Here is a 17,230-nt window from a genome sequence, read left to right as displayed (position 1 = left end):
ATTTGGGGGGATAGCCTATTAGTTTATTAAATCAAATCATATTCCTACAAGTGCAATAAAGTCTATATATTTATTCATTAGAATACTCTCTTGTTTGTTAGTTTGGTGTCTGTTTGTAAAGTATGTTCTGTACACCACGCATTGGAAATGCAAAACTGAGGAAGAACAGTCTCTCTACCTAGGGTGCTTGTAGTATTCAGAACAAGTATTTGTTCTGAAAATAGGCACTTCTGGAATTTTTCAGTACACTGATAACTCATGGTCCTAAAGACATCTTTGCACGATCCAGAGGGGCCTTTACAACTTCATTGTTTACCGTCAGTAAACTGTCAATTCTTTAGAAATTGTCAATCCACTGACAACATGTGTGGCCATCCAGGCCAATCCAGGTAAATTATGCGTACTATAATTTGTGGGATTTTTGTTGTTGTTGTTTTACATCTCTCCCTACATGATATCAGTATATTGGAATATAGACTTCCCCTTCCTCTCATCCAATCTCACTGTTAACATTTTAAACTCAAAACAAATCTTTTAAGAAAATGAAAGCTTCAAACATGAAAAATTGGAGTTCAGATAAAATTACTACTCCTGAAAAGACCCAGAGGAAAGGAGACGTATATGATATTTAATATATATGAAACTCACCTTGAAATATCTGAATTAAAACCCACTGTCGTTCAGTCCTCATAGTGCTCTGCAATCAGCTGTTGAGTGGGGGATAAAAAGAGGGAGGGGAAGAAAAAGGTCTTTGCCTCCAGTACATTGTAATCAGTTTAAACTTAAATGAAATAGATGCACTGAAAAGATAGGGCTTCAATAACCCAAATGCTGCACTAGATAGGAGGTTCCATGGCAGGACCTCAGAGTGCTGTTAGCAGCAAATCATCCAGGATTCTGAAATGTAGGCACAAAATATTTTTTGAATTAAAACTGGAGTGAAGTCTCTGCTATCCTTATTTGTCTGCTAATCAAAGCTTAAATAAAAACACCCTCCCCACCAACTGCTATTATTCCTTGGATCATTATAACAGTTTTATAAACCTAACACATAAAATTGGGAATCTGCATAGGCTTATCAAACAGTAGACAGGATAGATTCAAAGTTCTATTTATATGGAATAGGTGTGATCCTAGCCCCATTGGCTAGTGGTATTTATTTCCTGACTGAGGAAAATGGTTATGCCTGCCTTGAATGGCAATCACATAATATACATCACTAAAAATGCTTGATTACCTACATATCTATTTCAATTTTTTCAGTTATGAACCTGATCTTAGCTATAATGCCTCTTGTTATCAATTCATACTCTCTTATGTGGGAATTTCTAATTTTTTAAGGAGGATAGCAAAACATTGTCTCACCCAAGCTTGTCAGCTTCTTCACAAGATTACAAAGTTGAGAGCAGCTGAGGCAAAACCTCTCTGGTATGTGATCTGTGGAATCCTTCTTATTCACAACAGGATTTTCCTATGAGGGGTCAAACACTTTCAGTTGGCTTTCAAGAAACCACAAATCTAAATTAAACAAGTAGGCAACACATGACAGAGGGCCATCATTTTATGGCAGGATCCTCCAATTAGCTGTAATGGCTACAAATCAAGAAAAGGTTAAATATTTCTGAATAATTTTAGATTTTGGAAAAAGGGAAGCAAAGAACATAAAGATTGTGTTTTATGATCTCATGAATCTCTCTTGGATTAAAAAACAAAAAATCCCTGATACTTTGGGAGGTAGGGTATACTGGAAGGTATTTCTTAGCTTTAACAGGGAATAAGCTATTAAAATTTTTGAAAAGCCAGCCTAGTCTGTTGTATTCTTATTCTAATTAAGCCAGTCTTGTTAAAGCATTTAATGCATATTTATGTGGAAAATATGACATCTTCCTACCTACATGAATTATTTTGAGTTTTATATTATTGATATTGCAAAAAATATGGATTAAATGAAAAGTGATAATAATGATACTAATATAAATCTTCAACTTTGAGGGGTAATTGCTTGTATTATAAATGGCTATGAATCATACTTTGTATTATGGGAAGTGGTAATCCTATGCCTTATTATTTGTTATTATGATCTCCCTCGAATTCCATAGATGTGTTTCTCTCTTCCATTCCTCCAGCAAAAATTTCTAGAGCAGTACTATCCAATAGAACTTTCCGCAATGATAAAAATATTTTATTAAAATAATCTGCATGGTCCAATATGGTAGCCGCTTGTGCCTATTAACCACTTGAAATGTGGCTAGTGCAACTGAGGAATTAAATTCTTAATTTAATTTAATAAATTAAAATTTAAATACTCACATGTAGCTAGTAGCTACCATATTCAACAGCACAGTTCAGAGATACTTCACATTCTGTATTTAATTTGGAGTATGCATGAATTTACTTAAGGAAAATGTGTTTTGTTAAGATATTCCATCCTCTTCCATCCATTCATCCATCCAGTTGATCTGTACTTTTTAAGCACCCTCTGTGTATAAAGCACATGTTAAGTTTATGTAGTGGGGGAGATAATACAAGATTTGTAGAAGATAAATATTATACTAAATAGGCTAAGTGACAAAGGACAGAGCACAGTAATATGATAGTACCGAAGAATGTGAATACTTTGAGGTAATGGAATTAAGAAGAGGTTCATGAAAGAAGTAGCTCTTTAAATGTTTTTGATAAATAGCTGGAAGATGTAGGAAGAAAGATTGGAAGAGAAAGAGATTGCAAGATAAAAAAGTCTAAAGTTTAATCTGGAATGTGGGTATAAGGAAGAGGAAATAGTCCAAAGCTTTTGAAGTGTGAATGACTGAAGAAGTTAGTGCCAAGAACAGATAAGGCAAAGACAGAAGAAGAATATGTTTTATAAGAAAATGTTGAGACTAAGTAACATAATTTACTTTAATCTGAGATTTTATAAGTTGCTTAATTATAAAAGTTATTTGTGATAAACTTTAATTACAAATGAGCTGAAATTGTAGCCATTAAACAAACCTTATACGTTAATTATAATTTTACTAAAGATAAATATGATCAGCGTGGAAATAAGATATGCTTAAAGAGACTTCTAGTAAAGGATGAGCATTAATCATCTATTTAACCTTCCATATTGGCTTCTATATTTAAAGACTAAAGTTTAGGACAGCTACAGTAAGTGCAGATAAACACAAACATACATGAATTTTCTCTTACTTTCTGTATACAATTATTTGGGCAATGCCAGATAACCTAAATTTTATTATTTGTTTTCATGTCCCAGGGGAGTGCCTTAAATACTTCAGCCACTATTACATTTTTTATTAATCTAGAAGCAAAGATCAAAATACTTTGAGAAAGTAGATATCCTCATAATGTGATGTGGATAGCTAATCAAATGCCATAAATATAGAACCTTAGTGATAGATTTATCAATGCCCAGATCCATCACACATTCCTCTCTTTTTTTTTTTTTTTTTTTTTGAGACAGAGTCTAGCTCTGTCTCCCAGGCTGGAGTGCAGTGGCATGATCTCGGCTCACTGCAACCTCCGTCTCCCAGGTTCAAGCAATTGTCCTGCCTCAGCCTCCTGAGTAGCTGGGATTACAGGCGCCCGTCACCATGCCCAGCTAATTTTTGTATTTTTAGTCGAGACAGGGTTTCACCGTGTTGGCCAGGCTGGTCTCGAACTCCTGACCTCATGATTTGCCCGCCTTGGCCTCCCAAAGTGCTGGGATTACAAGCATGAGCCACCGCACCCAGCCACACATTCCTTTTGAATATACATTTATTAACAACTGTGAAATTTGAATAAAAGTTAATATTATCTACAGAGATCTTTGTTATTTTTGCTTTGCCTCTGTGGATTAATGTTTATTATTTTGACCAGAAAATCTTTCTTTGCAAGCAAAGGAAGAATTGAATAATGTTTCCATAGTTTGAGTAAATAAATTTTAAATAAATAATCAGGTATTTAATACAAATACATAATCAGAAGAGTGGGAGATAGTTAGGGTTATATCTCTGCCTTTAATAAAGACCAGTCCAATAATGGGTTAAAGTTATTTTTCTAGCTGAACCTTCATCCCTGGATCGACAGAGCTAACAGATAAGGGTGTTATTTCTTTGAAAGTAATAATGAATTCCATAAATTTTATTGAAATAAGTGTTTTTTCCCATTAATGTTTATCATAAAAAATTTTTAATTGAAAAGCTGTAACCCTTTATATTTAACATTTTGTGAACCAGTCAGATGCACTTCATGACTTAGGGGCTACAGCTATGTTGGTATTTTTTTTCTCCTAGAATGATTTATGAGGAACAAGAGGTCGTGAACCTCTTTTGAACCTATGAATACACAGTTTGCTAACACATAGATTCTAAAATTCTGAAATTTCTGATTCTAATAAAATACCTCTATGAATTTGGCCACCCAATAGAATGTTGGTGGGTGAATTAAAATACTACTTCACCAATATTTCTCTCTCTCTCTCTCTCTCCCCCCCCTACAGACACACACACACACAACCATCCCCATTAGTTGATTCAAGCTTATTGATATTAATTTGTCAATTCCAGTTGCTGCCTTAGTTATTGATTCTTCCTGTTGACCTTTATTTATTTTTAATTTTTTTAGAGACACGGTTTTCACTGTGTCACCCCGGCTGAAGTGCAGTGGCATGATCATAGCTCACTACAGCCTCCAACTCCTGGGCTTGACCAATCCTCCCACCTCAGCCTCCCAAATAGCTAGGACTACAGGCACACATGAACAGACCTGGCTAATTTTTTTTTTTTTTTGTAGAGAGGAGGTCTTTCTATGTTGCCCAGGCTGGTCTCCAACTCCTATTCTCAAGCCATCCTCCCATTTTGGCCTCCCAAAACACTGGAATTATGGGCTTTCAGCCACTGTGTCCAACCCCTGTTCACCTTTATATCGATATGGTTTATGGAGATATTTCTGTTAAAAGATAAACTACTTGAATTTTGTTCAACTTAGAGTTTTATTTCACAGCCTTTCCCTGATCCTTAGAATGTATACATCTATAAGACCACATCTTTGGCATTATTTATAGTAGAAAAACTTTATTCAGATTTTGCAGAAACTATGAGTAAAATGTCTAGTTTCTGCTGTTGTGTACATTTTGCTGTGTGATGGCGTAGATACAGTCAATAAGGGAAAACCACAAGGAATATCGACACTAGCCCCTGTCAATGGTAAGAAAGTTTCTGAAGTTTTTTTTGTTGTTTTTCCTGCGCTAAGTATGGTCAAGTACCACATTCCAGTTTGCCTGTTATCCCTCCATCAGCGTAGGCCTAAGCTTAAACTCAAATTGTAACTTGCATATGCAAATTTAATTTGCATAGAAAAATTGAGTTTTTCAGTGAGACTAAAATTCCCATAACCAGGGTGTCTTATTAATTGAAAAGTGATAGGAAAACTCCCACAAATGAAGTAACTGTAATTTATACTCCTTGTGAGTTATCATCTTGAGAAAAGTTTCTTTTGCAGTTTCAGATTTCTGTGGACTACAATTTTTAAACAGGTGTACTGTGAAGAATATAAGAAATCTCCACTTAGAGAATTTAAGATGTCTAAGAGAATTGTCACAACTGTGAAAGGTGAGAAGCATCAAATGCCCTTTGTCCCCTTTTTAAAGAAACATTTTCTAGTGGATATCAAACTCTTTAAGTGGAGGTGTTTTAGCACACACAAGACATTCCTTCACCTTCATTTTTTTTTATTCTAGCAAGTTTTATTTTGGCATACCTGAAGACAGGAAAAAAATGAGTATTTCTTGCCAATTTTCAAAAATTAGCAAATCCTGAAAATATTCATTATAAATAGATCAAAACATTCAGCCACATGCTATTACAAAGGCAGTCAATTTAAATCAAGTTTGACTAGCAAACTTTCTTCTCCCACACCCACTTTTACAGTCCTGCTGATCTCCCTACTTTATAGTCCCTTATTCACATAAAATATACTAGATTATTTAAGAAAAAAGTCCTAGGCACTTCACTTATCCAGTATCACCTTCATATTAACAAATATTATTTTCTTTTTATTTGAGGTGGGTAAGCATTCTATTTATTTTGCCCTATATCTTTTTTGTCCTAATCACTTATTTTAATTTGCAACAGGATCTCACTCTGCCACCCAGGATAGAGTGCAGTGATGCCACCATGGCTCACTGAAGCCTCTAACTCCTCAGCTCAAGTCATACTCCCACCTGTTTCCCCTGTAGCTGGAATTATAGGTGCACGTGTCACTGTGAGGAGCTAATTTTTTTTAAAAAAATGTTTTTTGTAGAGACAGGGTCTCACTATGTTCCCCAGGCTGGTCTGGAACTCCTGAGCTCAAGCAAGCCCCCTGCTTTGGCCTCCCAAAGTACGCAGATTACAGGTATGAGCCACCGTGCCCAGCCTAATCACTCATTTTAGTGTGAAACTACTCTAAATACATGAAACTGATAAACACTATTGTGAATATGTTTCTATTCTAACATTAGAACCTTGGAATATTAGAAATTCCTTTTTGATATGTTACTACAAATACTGATTTTAAAAATACATGCATACACATACATGTATGTATGTATAATATATATGAGATATGCAATATCTAGATGAAAAGGGTCTAGTGTCTAGTTTAAAGAATGCCAGAAGATTGGATGATGAATTTCCCTTTAGGGAGAAACTGAATTCTAGATCTGAAACTTGTATGTTTTTTATATATTTCTGTATCTTGGGGGACTAAAATGTTTCAAAATGGCTACTACATTTAAACATGTTGAAGTAAGGAATTTTTAAATAGATCATGTGAATAGAATTAGAAGTGGTTGTAGAAAGAAACTTAAATCTGATCATTATCCTTTACATTCATAAAAAAAGTCCTTTTTAGAATAAAGTGTGGTATATTCATTGTTCTTTAATATACCACAAAGGGAAAATGTAACTTCTAGGAGTCTTTTTGTCACTTCAGTTATCATAAATGGAAATGAGTATTTTTCCTGACCATTTTACTATAGGTTATATTTACCAGTTTTCCAAATTCTCTGATTATATCATGTTGAAAAATGAAAGAAGAACATTATTCTTGGATTTCTCTCTAAAACTGAGTAAAGTTCCTCTGGAAAATTATTCTTTCTAAGTAGGATGAAATAATATTTATTTGGCTGTCTTTTATCATGACATTTTATCACATGCCTATTATTATATGAACCATTTTTAAACTTTCATACTTAAATTACATAAATATCTAATGGTTCAAAACTAAAATGTTTGTAAATATACAATTTAACAATAAATAATTACACTTTGAACTATACCCTCTCTGACCTAATAAAGTGATCAGTTTAAAAATACAATACCACTTTTGTCATAAAAGCAAAGAAATCCACAACTTTTATACATGTTGATTGAATAGTCATTTGAAAATGATGAAGTAACATTTATTTAAAGTAGCATGTATTTAAAAATAGAATTTCCTCAGAAATACCAGATTCCTCAGAAAAGCCAATAAATACATTACTAAAGACTGTATAAACAAAAGTTAAAATTTTAATCTAATTAATTATATTTTAAACAGTCTTTATTTTTTTCTCACTTCCTCTCCGGTTAATTAAAAATGACCAGAACCACTTGAAATATAAAACTGCCACTTCATATTCTGTGGCATTATTGTAAATAAATCATATTCTCACTGACCAAAAAAAATTTCCATTAAAATGGCATATTTTAAGGATATAATATTCTTTTAATTAACTCGATGATTTTTTAAAATGTTTAATTTTGCTAAGAGTTTGAAAAGACTTATTTGGTAAAAAGAGAGAATGTATCATGTTAACATTGCTTAAGCTATTAAGAAACAATATTCTTTATTTGTAGACTACTGTTACCAGCAAGGCCACCAATACAAGAAGCGTAAAACTTCCACAATTTAGCCAACAGTGGGGATTATCTCTATCCATATGTGATTGAAAAAATGTGGGAAAATTCAGTTTTCTACTCAGGCTATTTGGATTCCTGCTGCCAAGATCATATACACACTAGCAAACTCCTGCAAGTCCTAATCCTATTAAAAATATATATAAAGGAAATACAGATCCATGTTTCTGCAAATTACTATGCTGACAAATATAGTGATTCACTAAGCAGCTGGGGTCATCTTAATACAATTTCCAAAGAATGTAATCAGTTATTAGAATAATAGTAGCTACCATTTATTGAATTCTTATTACATGCCAAGAACTGTGCTAAGTGCATTTAATACAGCAATCTTATGATATATGCACTGCTATTGTGACTTCCGTTTACATATGAGGGAATTGAGACTCTAAAAGTTTCAGTAACTTGGCCAAGGTCACAGACCTATTAAGGTATACAGGTAAAATTTGAAAGAAGATTTATATGAGTCGAAAGCTTAAGCTCTTAGCTACTACACAGACTTTAAACAATACAAAATATGTTTATTTTTCACTTACACTAACATAAATAAAACAGTAAAGTTTTGGAATCAGAATCTAGATTGTAATTATTAAGGACATCACCCAAAAAAGAGCTCTTCTGTTTGAAATCCGAGTTTAGAAAAAAAAAATGAAAAAGATAACTGATGGCAAATGGTTTTAATTTACCTTTTTCTCAGGAATCAAATTTTGCAAAATTTCTGATAATGGGATAAACAATTATACGGAGGCTTCATTCCGTATGTTTCTATAATCCATATTAAATTGCAGACACAATAAATCTGCAGAAACAAAAAATGCTAACATTTGATCCAAATGCCTATCTTATTAGAAAAATGCCTGTTCATTCAATAAGTAATTGAATAGGAAAATAGATTTACCTGATGCTACATTTCATTGAAATTTATGTTGCATAATTGGGTAATTTGTACTGAGGCATTAATAGAACTGTGTTTCACTTTTCAGGAACTCATATTAACATTAAATCGGAAGTCTCAACTTTATAAACTGACTTTCATTTGATCTTAGCCAAAAAGCTGAGAAGTGATCAAATCTCACTTCCTCCAGAAGTATGCATTATTCATAAAGACTTCTCCAACACTAATTTTTACTTAAGACTAAGTAATTGTCCGGACAAATCTGCAGATGTGAGGAGAAATTCAGAAGATAGTTCCACTGATAATTATGATTTTCTCTGTTTCAGTACATCTGAACTGTGACCTTTGTTTACTGGTTGAAATAGATAAAATTGCTGATATTTAACCAATTTTGACCTGAAAAATAGAAATTTTATGTAGTCCGACTTCATATATTCTATATAGATATTTAGTCAGACTTTCCACTAATATGCAATTCTCCATACAAATCACTACATCAGTAAGTAAAGATTTATTTCAAATATCTGGGAAAAGCACAAAACTAAGCGTGCAGGAAAACTTATTTCATGCAGGTGGGCATTAATAAATATATGGAAATTATCAGAATGTGTGGGCCTTCTTAATAATGTAACTTTAATATGGGGTGAGGAGTAGGATGTTTAAATATGCAAAGATAAATTTCTTATTTGAGAGCTGTTAAAAGCACAGCAGACAAGACAACGTGTGGTGGTGAGAAGCAGGAAACAGGGGATCCAAAAAGGTGTATTTTAGTCAACAGAATTAATTGATCTAAATTATGTGCAGCATACTGTACTAGCATAGGTAACCGTAACTGTGAAGAAAAAATGACAAAAGACACACAAATATGAGCTGAGAGAGAATCCTTTTCTAGTATCTACATAAAGAAAATTGCCCAAATTTGATTTGAAAGATTTCCACTGAGGGGGAACACAGATTGCCAACAACAACTTAGATAGACATGTTACTCCATCTTTTCTAATGTGTGCATGCAGATGCATGTGTATGATTGTCAGCATTGCTCCTTAAACATATAGAATGCTATGAAGGACAGGAAGAGAATCTGCCCCACTTGCCGTAAGGGCAGTTTCCTGAATTATTTCAGTGAAGCATTTTCTCTCGAGACCAATTCTTCAAGAAAGTGCATTGATAATGCATCAGTGTGCTTTCAAATCAATCAGGATTTTATTGTTTCATTTAAATAAAGTTATTTAATATATGTTGGCCTTTCAGACTCTTGCCTCTCCTAAGCATCTTTCACATATACTGTCATCTAAGTGTGACTGGGAGTCATATGTAACACCTGGAGGACTGATAACAAATGCCATTTTTAATACATTCTGAGAGCTTGATATTTGGAGTCTATGATGAATTCATTTACACAATGAAGAATCTTTCTGCAAAACAAATCATTAGTAATTAATACTGCATTCATATCATGTATAATTTCAGCTTTAATGTGAAAATATTTCTAGTTTTAAAATATGTAATTTATCTATATGAATTCACTTTGTGTATAAAGTGTTTTAAAATGTTTATATCACTCCAAAAATATAACTTTCACTAATGAAAGAAAAGTTTACTTTATTCTGGAAAATTATGCTTGGCTATTTCCTTCCCCTTGAATATAATCAAAGGCAATCTACTACTTCCATGCAAATGTTTTTCAAACAGTTTCTGTTGAAGAAATCTCCATTATTCAGGCACAATATGCAGCCGATGTTACCTTTTGTCTGCATTATGACTCAAGACCCTCTTTTTTGTTGACTAACAAAGGCAGAAAATGAATACTGCTGTTTAAAATCCTTTATGTTTCCTTTTAAATTCTTTTGAGTTGAATAAGTAACTGCCCTTCTTATTTAAATCATTTTACTTGAAGCCTAGATGGGATAATAAACTCTTTTTTTTTTTTTTTTTTTTTGAGACAGGGTCTTGTTCTGTTGCCCAGGCTGGAGTGCAGTGGCATGATCATGGTTCACTGCAGCCTCCACCTCCCAGGCTCAAGTAATCCTCCCACCTCAGCCTCCAGAGTACCTTGGTCTACAGCTGCATGCCACCACACCCGGCTAATTTTTTTTATTTTTGGTAGAGACGAGGTTTCATCATGTTGCCCAGGCTGGTTTGGAAATCCTGGGCTCAAGCTCTCTGCCCCACTCCACCTCCCAAAATACTGGGATTACAGGCCCAGGGCGCCCAGCAATAAACCTTTTTTAAAAAAACAGCATTTCTATGTTTTAAGTAAAAATGAATAACTTTTGAATGTAAAATAAATATCCCTAATATTAAATGTAAGCCATCAAGTATCTTAACATGAATGATCAACTGAATATATTTATTATAGGGTTAATTTGCCTTTGGTTTTGCCTTTTTTCCAAAGTCGATGATAGCAGTAGAAAGGGCCTAAATTTTCAAAAGAAAGCAATTGCTACCTCACCTGCTAAATGGAAACAACCAAAACTAGGTACATGAACATTAAGTTAGACACAGAAAATCATTTTAATTACAGCAAAATAATCTATTATGTATCATGTTTGTTCCAAACGCTAAGAAAAAATATCCATAGTTTTCTGTGTTAATTTTGTCAGACAACATTTAGATATACAGTACATCAAAGCCTTATTCTCCTAGGCATATATCCTTTTACTGTGCATCTCCAAGACAATTGAGGGCTAAAGTCAGAGTATGGGGCAAGCAGTTGCCTTAAAGAGCCAAAGCACATATTCCTAATTGTACGTTTTGTTTTTACTTTTAGACAAAGAGATGCTTAAAAACAGAATAATAAAGGAGATTTTCAAACTGATTATTTTTTGACATAGATGCCTATTTGTAGAAGAATGGAAGTAGAAAACAGAGTGAACTGCAGTAAAATATTTAATCTTTCAACAACTTACTTTATGAAGAAAGAGTAGTGAAAATTCAATGGAAGAAGGAAAAAAGAGAGTAGAAGGAAAAGAGAAAGTGGGGAGAAAATGGAAGAGTGTGAAAAGTGTTATGTAAAAATATTTTCTTTTTGAGACAGAATCTCTCTCTGGCGCCCAGGCTGGAATGCAGTGGCGCGGTCTCGGCTCACTGCAACCTCCGCCTCCCGGGTTCAAGCGATTCTTGCGCCTCAGCCTCCCGAGTACGTGGGATTATAGGCGTGTGCCACCTCGCCCGGATGATTTTTGTATTTTTAATAGAGACGGCGTTATGCCATGTTGGCCAGGCTGATTTCGAACTCCTGGCCTCAAGCGATCCACTCACCTCGGCCTCCCAAAGTGCTGGGATCAATTACAGGCGGGAGCCACTGCAACCAGCCACAAAAACCTTAATGAGGTATCAGTTCAATCTCCCTGCTATCAGTTCAATCTCCCTACTATGTGAACCTGGCAACTTTCTCGGACCTTTTAACTCCCCTAACCTGGAATGTTGTAGGGTGTATTAAAGGAGTCAAAATGCTACTAGTGTCAAAGCAATAAAAGATATTTGGAATTGATTCTGTAAATGAAACCTTAAATGATCTAGTTTGTTATTCCTTGATTAGTATACATGATAAATGCAAAATTTTTATTTAGGAACATATGTATAATGATTATATTGCCATTTGTCTAAGCAAGAATATATGGACATATGTATCCACATATGCCTCTCCATAAATACTAATGTCTAATATATGAATAATAGACATATATCTCTATAAGTGCACTTGCAAAATGTGTAGAAAATATACAACTCTGTTATGTGGCATCTCATCTGGTTTTATAAGTTATATGTAACACCTAATTTAAAAAACTTATTTATTTACTTATGAACACATATCAGTGTTCAGTGTTTATGGTAATTTATGAATATAAATGTTTAACATCTAGAGCCTCACACCTTTCAGTTCTACTCTGAATAATACATTTTTATTCAAGTTTTATCACTCATTTGCACAGTCAGACAAGTTGTTAAAGAGTCATTATTTTTATTTCACAACCAGGAAACTCAGTAGTTTTGCAGAAATTCATAGTAAATCAAGTGAAAGGCCAGAAATCTGCTTTCTTTTGTGAATCTTTAAACAACCTTATCAAGCTCTTTTATATCATGTATCACATTATACCAAAAAAATGTGTTTTACTGTTCATAGCAAACAGTCTCTTAGTAATCATCTCACACTCACTCTTGTGAGCCTAGTACAATTCCTCAATAGACATGTGGTCTTTTACTTAACAGAATTATGTATGTTTGTGATTTATTATTTATTGAAGGATAATAGAAATTTTAGCTATAGATACACTTTTTTCAATGTAAGTGAAAAAAAAGATTTGTGTTTAGGAGGTCATGGATTTAGTTAAAACCTCTATTCAACTTTGTGGCATATCCTAAAATTTTAATTTCAATTATGCATGTATGAGTTTTTTCAAGAGATAATTCTGGAAAATAGAAAATATGGAGTAGGTAAAAAATAAGCTATTCAAAATCTCTGGTGAAGGGTAGGGTTTCATTAAGTATTAATTGATGATATATGATAAGGAAAACAGAATAAATGTGACCTAAGTCTTCATTTCTAAAAGTATGTTTTGAATATAAACATTTTATGATTTATTATATAATTTCAGAAATTATGTATATTATATATATTAAAGGAAGAAATAATCCATGTCTGAGTAAAATACATTCCAACAAGAAATGAGTTCTTACAACCTCACTGCTATCTAGTGGTAATATATCCTAACAGCAGGAAGACAACCTAAGTCCTACAAAAATAGGTTGTTTTCTGTGAAAAGTAGAATTTTCAAGTAACAAAGTGACACTGAATATTAGCAAGAGAAACATAATTTCTAAGCATTATTAAAAACAAATTTCTATTTGTCTAGATCCACTTTGAAGGCCATTGTGTATCATATATTTGTAAAAGTATCTGTGTACTTGTATTTTAGGAAAGTGATTCTACTGATTTTTTTTTTTTTTTTGAGATGGAGTCTTACTTTGTTGCCCAGGCTGGAGTGCAGTGGCACAATGTCGGCTCACTGCAACCTCTGCCTCCCCGGTTCAAGTGATCCTCCTGCCTCAGCCTCCTGAGTAGCTGGGATTACAGGCGCCCGCCATCATGCCTGGTTAATTTTTGTATTTTTAGTAGAGATGGGGTTTCACCATGTTGGCCTGGTTGGTCTCGAACTCCTGACCTCAGGTGATCCACCTGCCTCGGCCTCCCAAAGTGCTGGTATTACAGGCATGAGCCAACACGCCCGGCCTGTAACACTGTGTTTTAACCCCCGAGGGGAACACCGTTCTTGGAGGTACTGCAATACCAGTTCAATGTGTGGAGTGGACAGAGCATGCTCCTATTCCATCTCCCTGCTCCAAAAATCCATGTAATATATTGTCCTCGGACAGAGGATATATCAGATATTGAACTGATAGGAACAGATACTACACTCTAACACTCTATCTTAGCCAAAAGGCTGAGAAGTGATACTGATTCTTCTTTTTTTCAAGTTTTTAAAATATCAAGTTAAGAAAAAAAGCATAAAACTTAGCTACTAGAATGAAAGTCTAGATGGGCAAATTTCTACCATGCTGTTTCCTTGTCTGTACTTATCAAGCAAATGCATCTGTGTTCATCTATGGTTTTGTTTGTACTGCATTTGCATCATTATTGCATGATAATAGTTATAAAGAAAATAAATCCAAGAGAAGATATTTTAAATTTCGACTGACTTCTGATCAATATCTTTGACTCATAATATTCCATTCTGACTGAATACCCTAAGGATATGATTAAAGAATAAGGAATTGCTGCATTTTAGTTGTCTTAAGTAGAAACATAGAGTGAGTTTTTTGTACAATAAGGCTAATGTCCACATAAAAATAAAACCAGCAGTTAATTTGGAAGAAAATCAGTTAAAATAATTGATTGATTCAACTAGATGTATTATGCAGATGGATTATAAATAAACTCAATTCTCCCTTTATGGTTCAAACAAATGTTTTTTTTAGTTATTTAATGCTGAGAGACATTTTATCCCTCCAGTATTTATCTCAGTATTATGAGTCAGGATTTCTGAACAGAGACTAGAATTGAAAGTTCTTATTTTAACTTGAGATTGTCCAAGCAAATCCATTAAAAATCAAAACTGTACATGCCTCTAGATCAAATCTGTCAAATTTCTAATACAAGTGAAATAAAAATGCAATCATCTTTGATGAGAAAGATCACAAGCCATCTATAATTTTAATTTGCTTAAACTCATTATACAATCTACAACAAAAGTAGAATTATCAAAGGAGAAAATCTAGTTTTAAATTAGACACTTTAAGTGTGTGTGTTCACATTCACCAGGCTGTAACTGAATTGTTAACGACAGGCGATTTTATAGGTAGAATATTTCTCCTACAATTAAGCTGTCCAGAAGAAAGAAGAAAAACCTTAATATTCAGTTTAACTGATGTACTTTTATGTTTCCTCAAGGCATGGTGTTCTGCACTCCTAACACAGTTAATAAAGCTGAGAAATGGATATAATAAAAAACATTTATCTAAAAAGAAATTGAAAAGTTTATGTGCATAGTAATTATTAATATAGTTAAATGATATTTCAAAATATAAACAAAAATACATTTATATTTCGCATTCTGGTTAAAAATCTGGACTGTGAAGTGAAAAAGATGTGAGTGTGATCCCTGATGTGGCCATTTACTGTCTTTGTACATTTACGCAAGTCTCAGTTTCTATATCCATACCATGGAAATAATTAGACTACCTCCTACTTCACAGAGGCACAGAGGTAGACATCTAAGATATAGATAACTAAGGATTAATTTGTACCAACTATATATATAATGATTATCCAGTATGCAAAATGTAATTATTTTGGTAAATTTGGCATTGGTATTTTAACCATAATGTTTGGTTCAAAATGAACTTGGGTTTTTCAGTTATTGTGAACTTGTTACTTTTAATAATCAGTTTATCAAGTCAGCTATATCTACAAGAGATAAGAAAATGATATTGACAATTTTTCTGCCCTTTTAGTCCTTTAACAGTTTCCAACTTTACTTGTTTGTCTTCAGTAGCTTCTGAATCAAGGAGATTCTTTCTCATTGAATTTTTTCACGACATTACTAAAATTTCAAAATTTATCTATATAGTAGTTTCAAAATAGTTATGCAATTAAAAAAACTACACCTAAAATTTTCTCTGAAAATTAAAGACGTTCAAATTATTTCTTAAAAGAATTTACTCTAAAAAATGTATACTATGCAGTAGGAATACATGGCTCTGGTAGAAAAGAACACAAACAAATCAATAGACCAATAACTATGTTAGATCAAATGCTGTCTGTTCACAAGGAAAATCTTTTACATTTTGGAAAAAAAGATAGCTATGTAAGATAAATTTTCATTCAAGCAAATATAACAAGACTGAAATATAACTGAGGTTGCTGGCTTTTATACTACTTCCTTGCACTTAACCAAACTTGTTAATTTATATTTTGATAACAGCATGACCTTTAAAGGTATGTTTGCTGAAGAATAGTTTACAACTCCATTCCATTAATCTATTAAAAGTCTAATGTGTTAGACATTTTTAGCAATAGAGCAAACACCTTTAAAATATTTAAAATGGGGCAAATATTTATTTTTCTGTAAATAAGCAAAACATAAGTTCCATAAATTGGATGATTGGTATTGTTAATGGAACATTAAAACTTTACCTTAATGTATTTTGGGGTCTTAAGTCATAGGGACCTGCTACTAAAATTAAGATGACTATAAAACTGTTCTTACAGTATTTCTGCAAAACAAACTTCTTGGATTCAAGAGAGATCTAAGTTGCAGTGAAGTATTATAGTGAGATTTCCGTAAAATTTAAAGTTTAAATTGTAGCATAAAACCTCATGTAGGAGACATCCCTAACATTCAAGAAGGTAAATGTTATGATGTATGTAACATTGCTTTATAAAATTTAAGTTTCATTCAGAAAATTAGTTAATGAGTTAGTATTTTTATGTCTTTAATTTGTTGAAAAAGAGTCACCATTTTACTATTTAACACACATTAGTTTGGTATTTACTATTCAAATCTATAACCAAAACTAGTTTTAACACTGGACTATTTTGGGCTATATGATCATTATACATGTGATTTTAAAAAATGTACATAAGCCCTTTTACTGGGGTGAAAGATGTGACAGGACAATATAGTGAAAAGCACACTGACCAAGCAGACCTAAATTCTATTTCAGACTGCCACTAAGTTGCTTTTGTGACCTTGGGCAAGTCACTTCGAAGGGAATGGAACCTTCTGGAAAACACACGTTAAGTCAGTAGGTGTAACTGTTCATAGCTCATAGTTAAACAGTATTTGTGTTTTAAGTTACTTCCAAAAAAGCACAAGTTATGCACAAAGACAAAAAATATCAAAAATGACCT

The 17,230-nt window shown here is 33.2% G+C and overlaps 1 protein-coding gene and 1 non-coding gene across 2 annotated transcripts in view; both read right to left on the bottom strand.

The window, feature by feature from the left end:
- The window catches only part of PCDH11X (protocadherin 11 X-linked), an 840,422-nt gene that overhangs the window by 807,121 nt on the left and 16,071 nt on the right, over window positions 1-17,230 (bottom strand). Inside the window, exons 3-5 of the mRNA XM_063703283.1 lie at window positions 2,311-2,479; window positions 1,366-1,471; window positions 649-707 (exon numbers count right to left, since the gene is read on the bottom strand). Coding sequence (XP_063559353.1) covers window positions 649-691 — 43 coding nt within the window. The 5' untranslated portion in view covers window positions 692-707; window positions 1,366-1,471; window positions 2,311-2,479. The remainder of the gene's footprint in view (window positions 1-648; window positions 708-1,365; window positions 1,472-2,310; window positions 2,480-17,230) is intronic.
- LOC115932588 (U2 spliceosomal RNA) lies at window positions 14,075-14,273 on the bottom strand. Its single transcript, XR_004068848.1, has one exon. It is a non-coding gene; the product is annotated as a U2 spliceosomal RNA (small nuclear RNA).

Source organism: Gorilla gorilla, chromosome X (genome assembly GCF_029281585.2).
Source record: "Gorilla gorilla gorilla isolate KB3781 chromosome X, NHGRI_mGorGor1-v2.1_pri, whole genome shotgun sequence".
Classification (NCBI taxonomy): Eukaryota; Metazoa; Chordata; class Mammalia; order Primates; family Hominidae; genus Gorilla; species Gorilla gorilla.
This window is presented reverse-complemented; position numbering and strand designations above follow the sequence as displayed.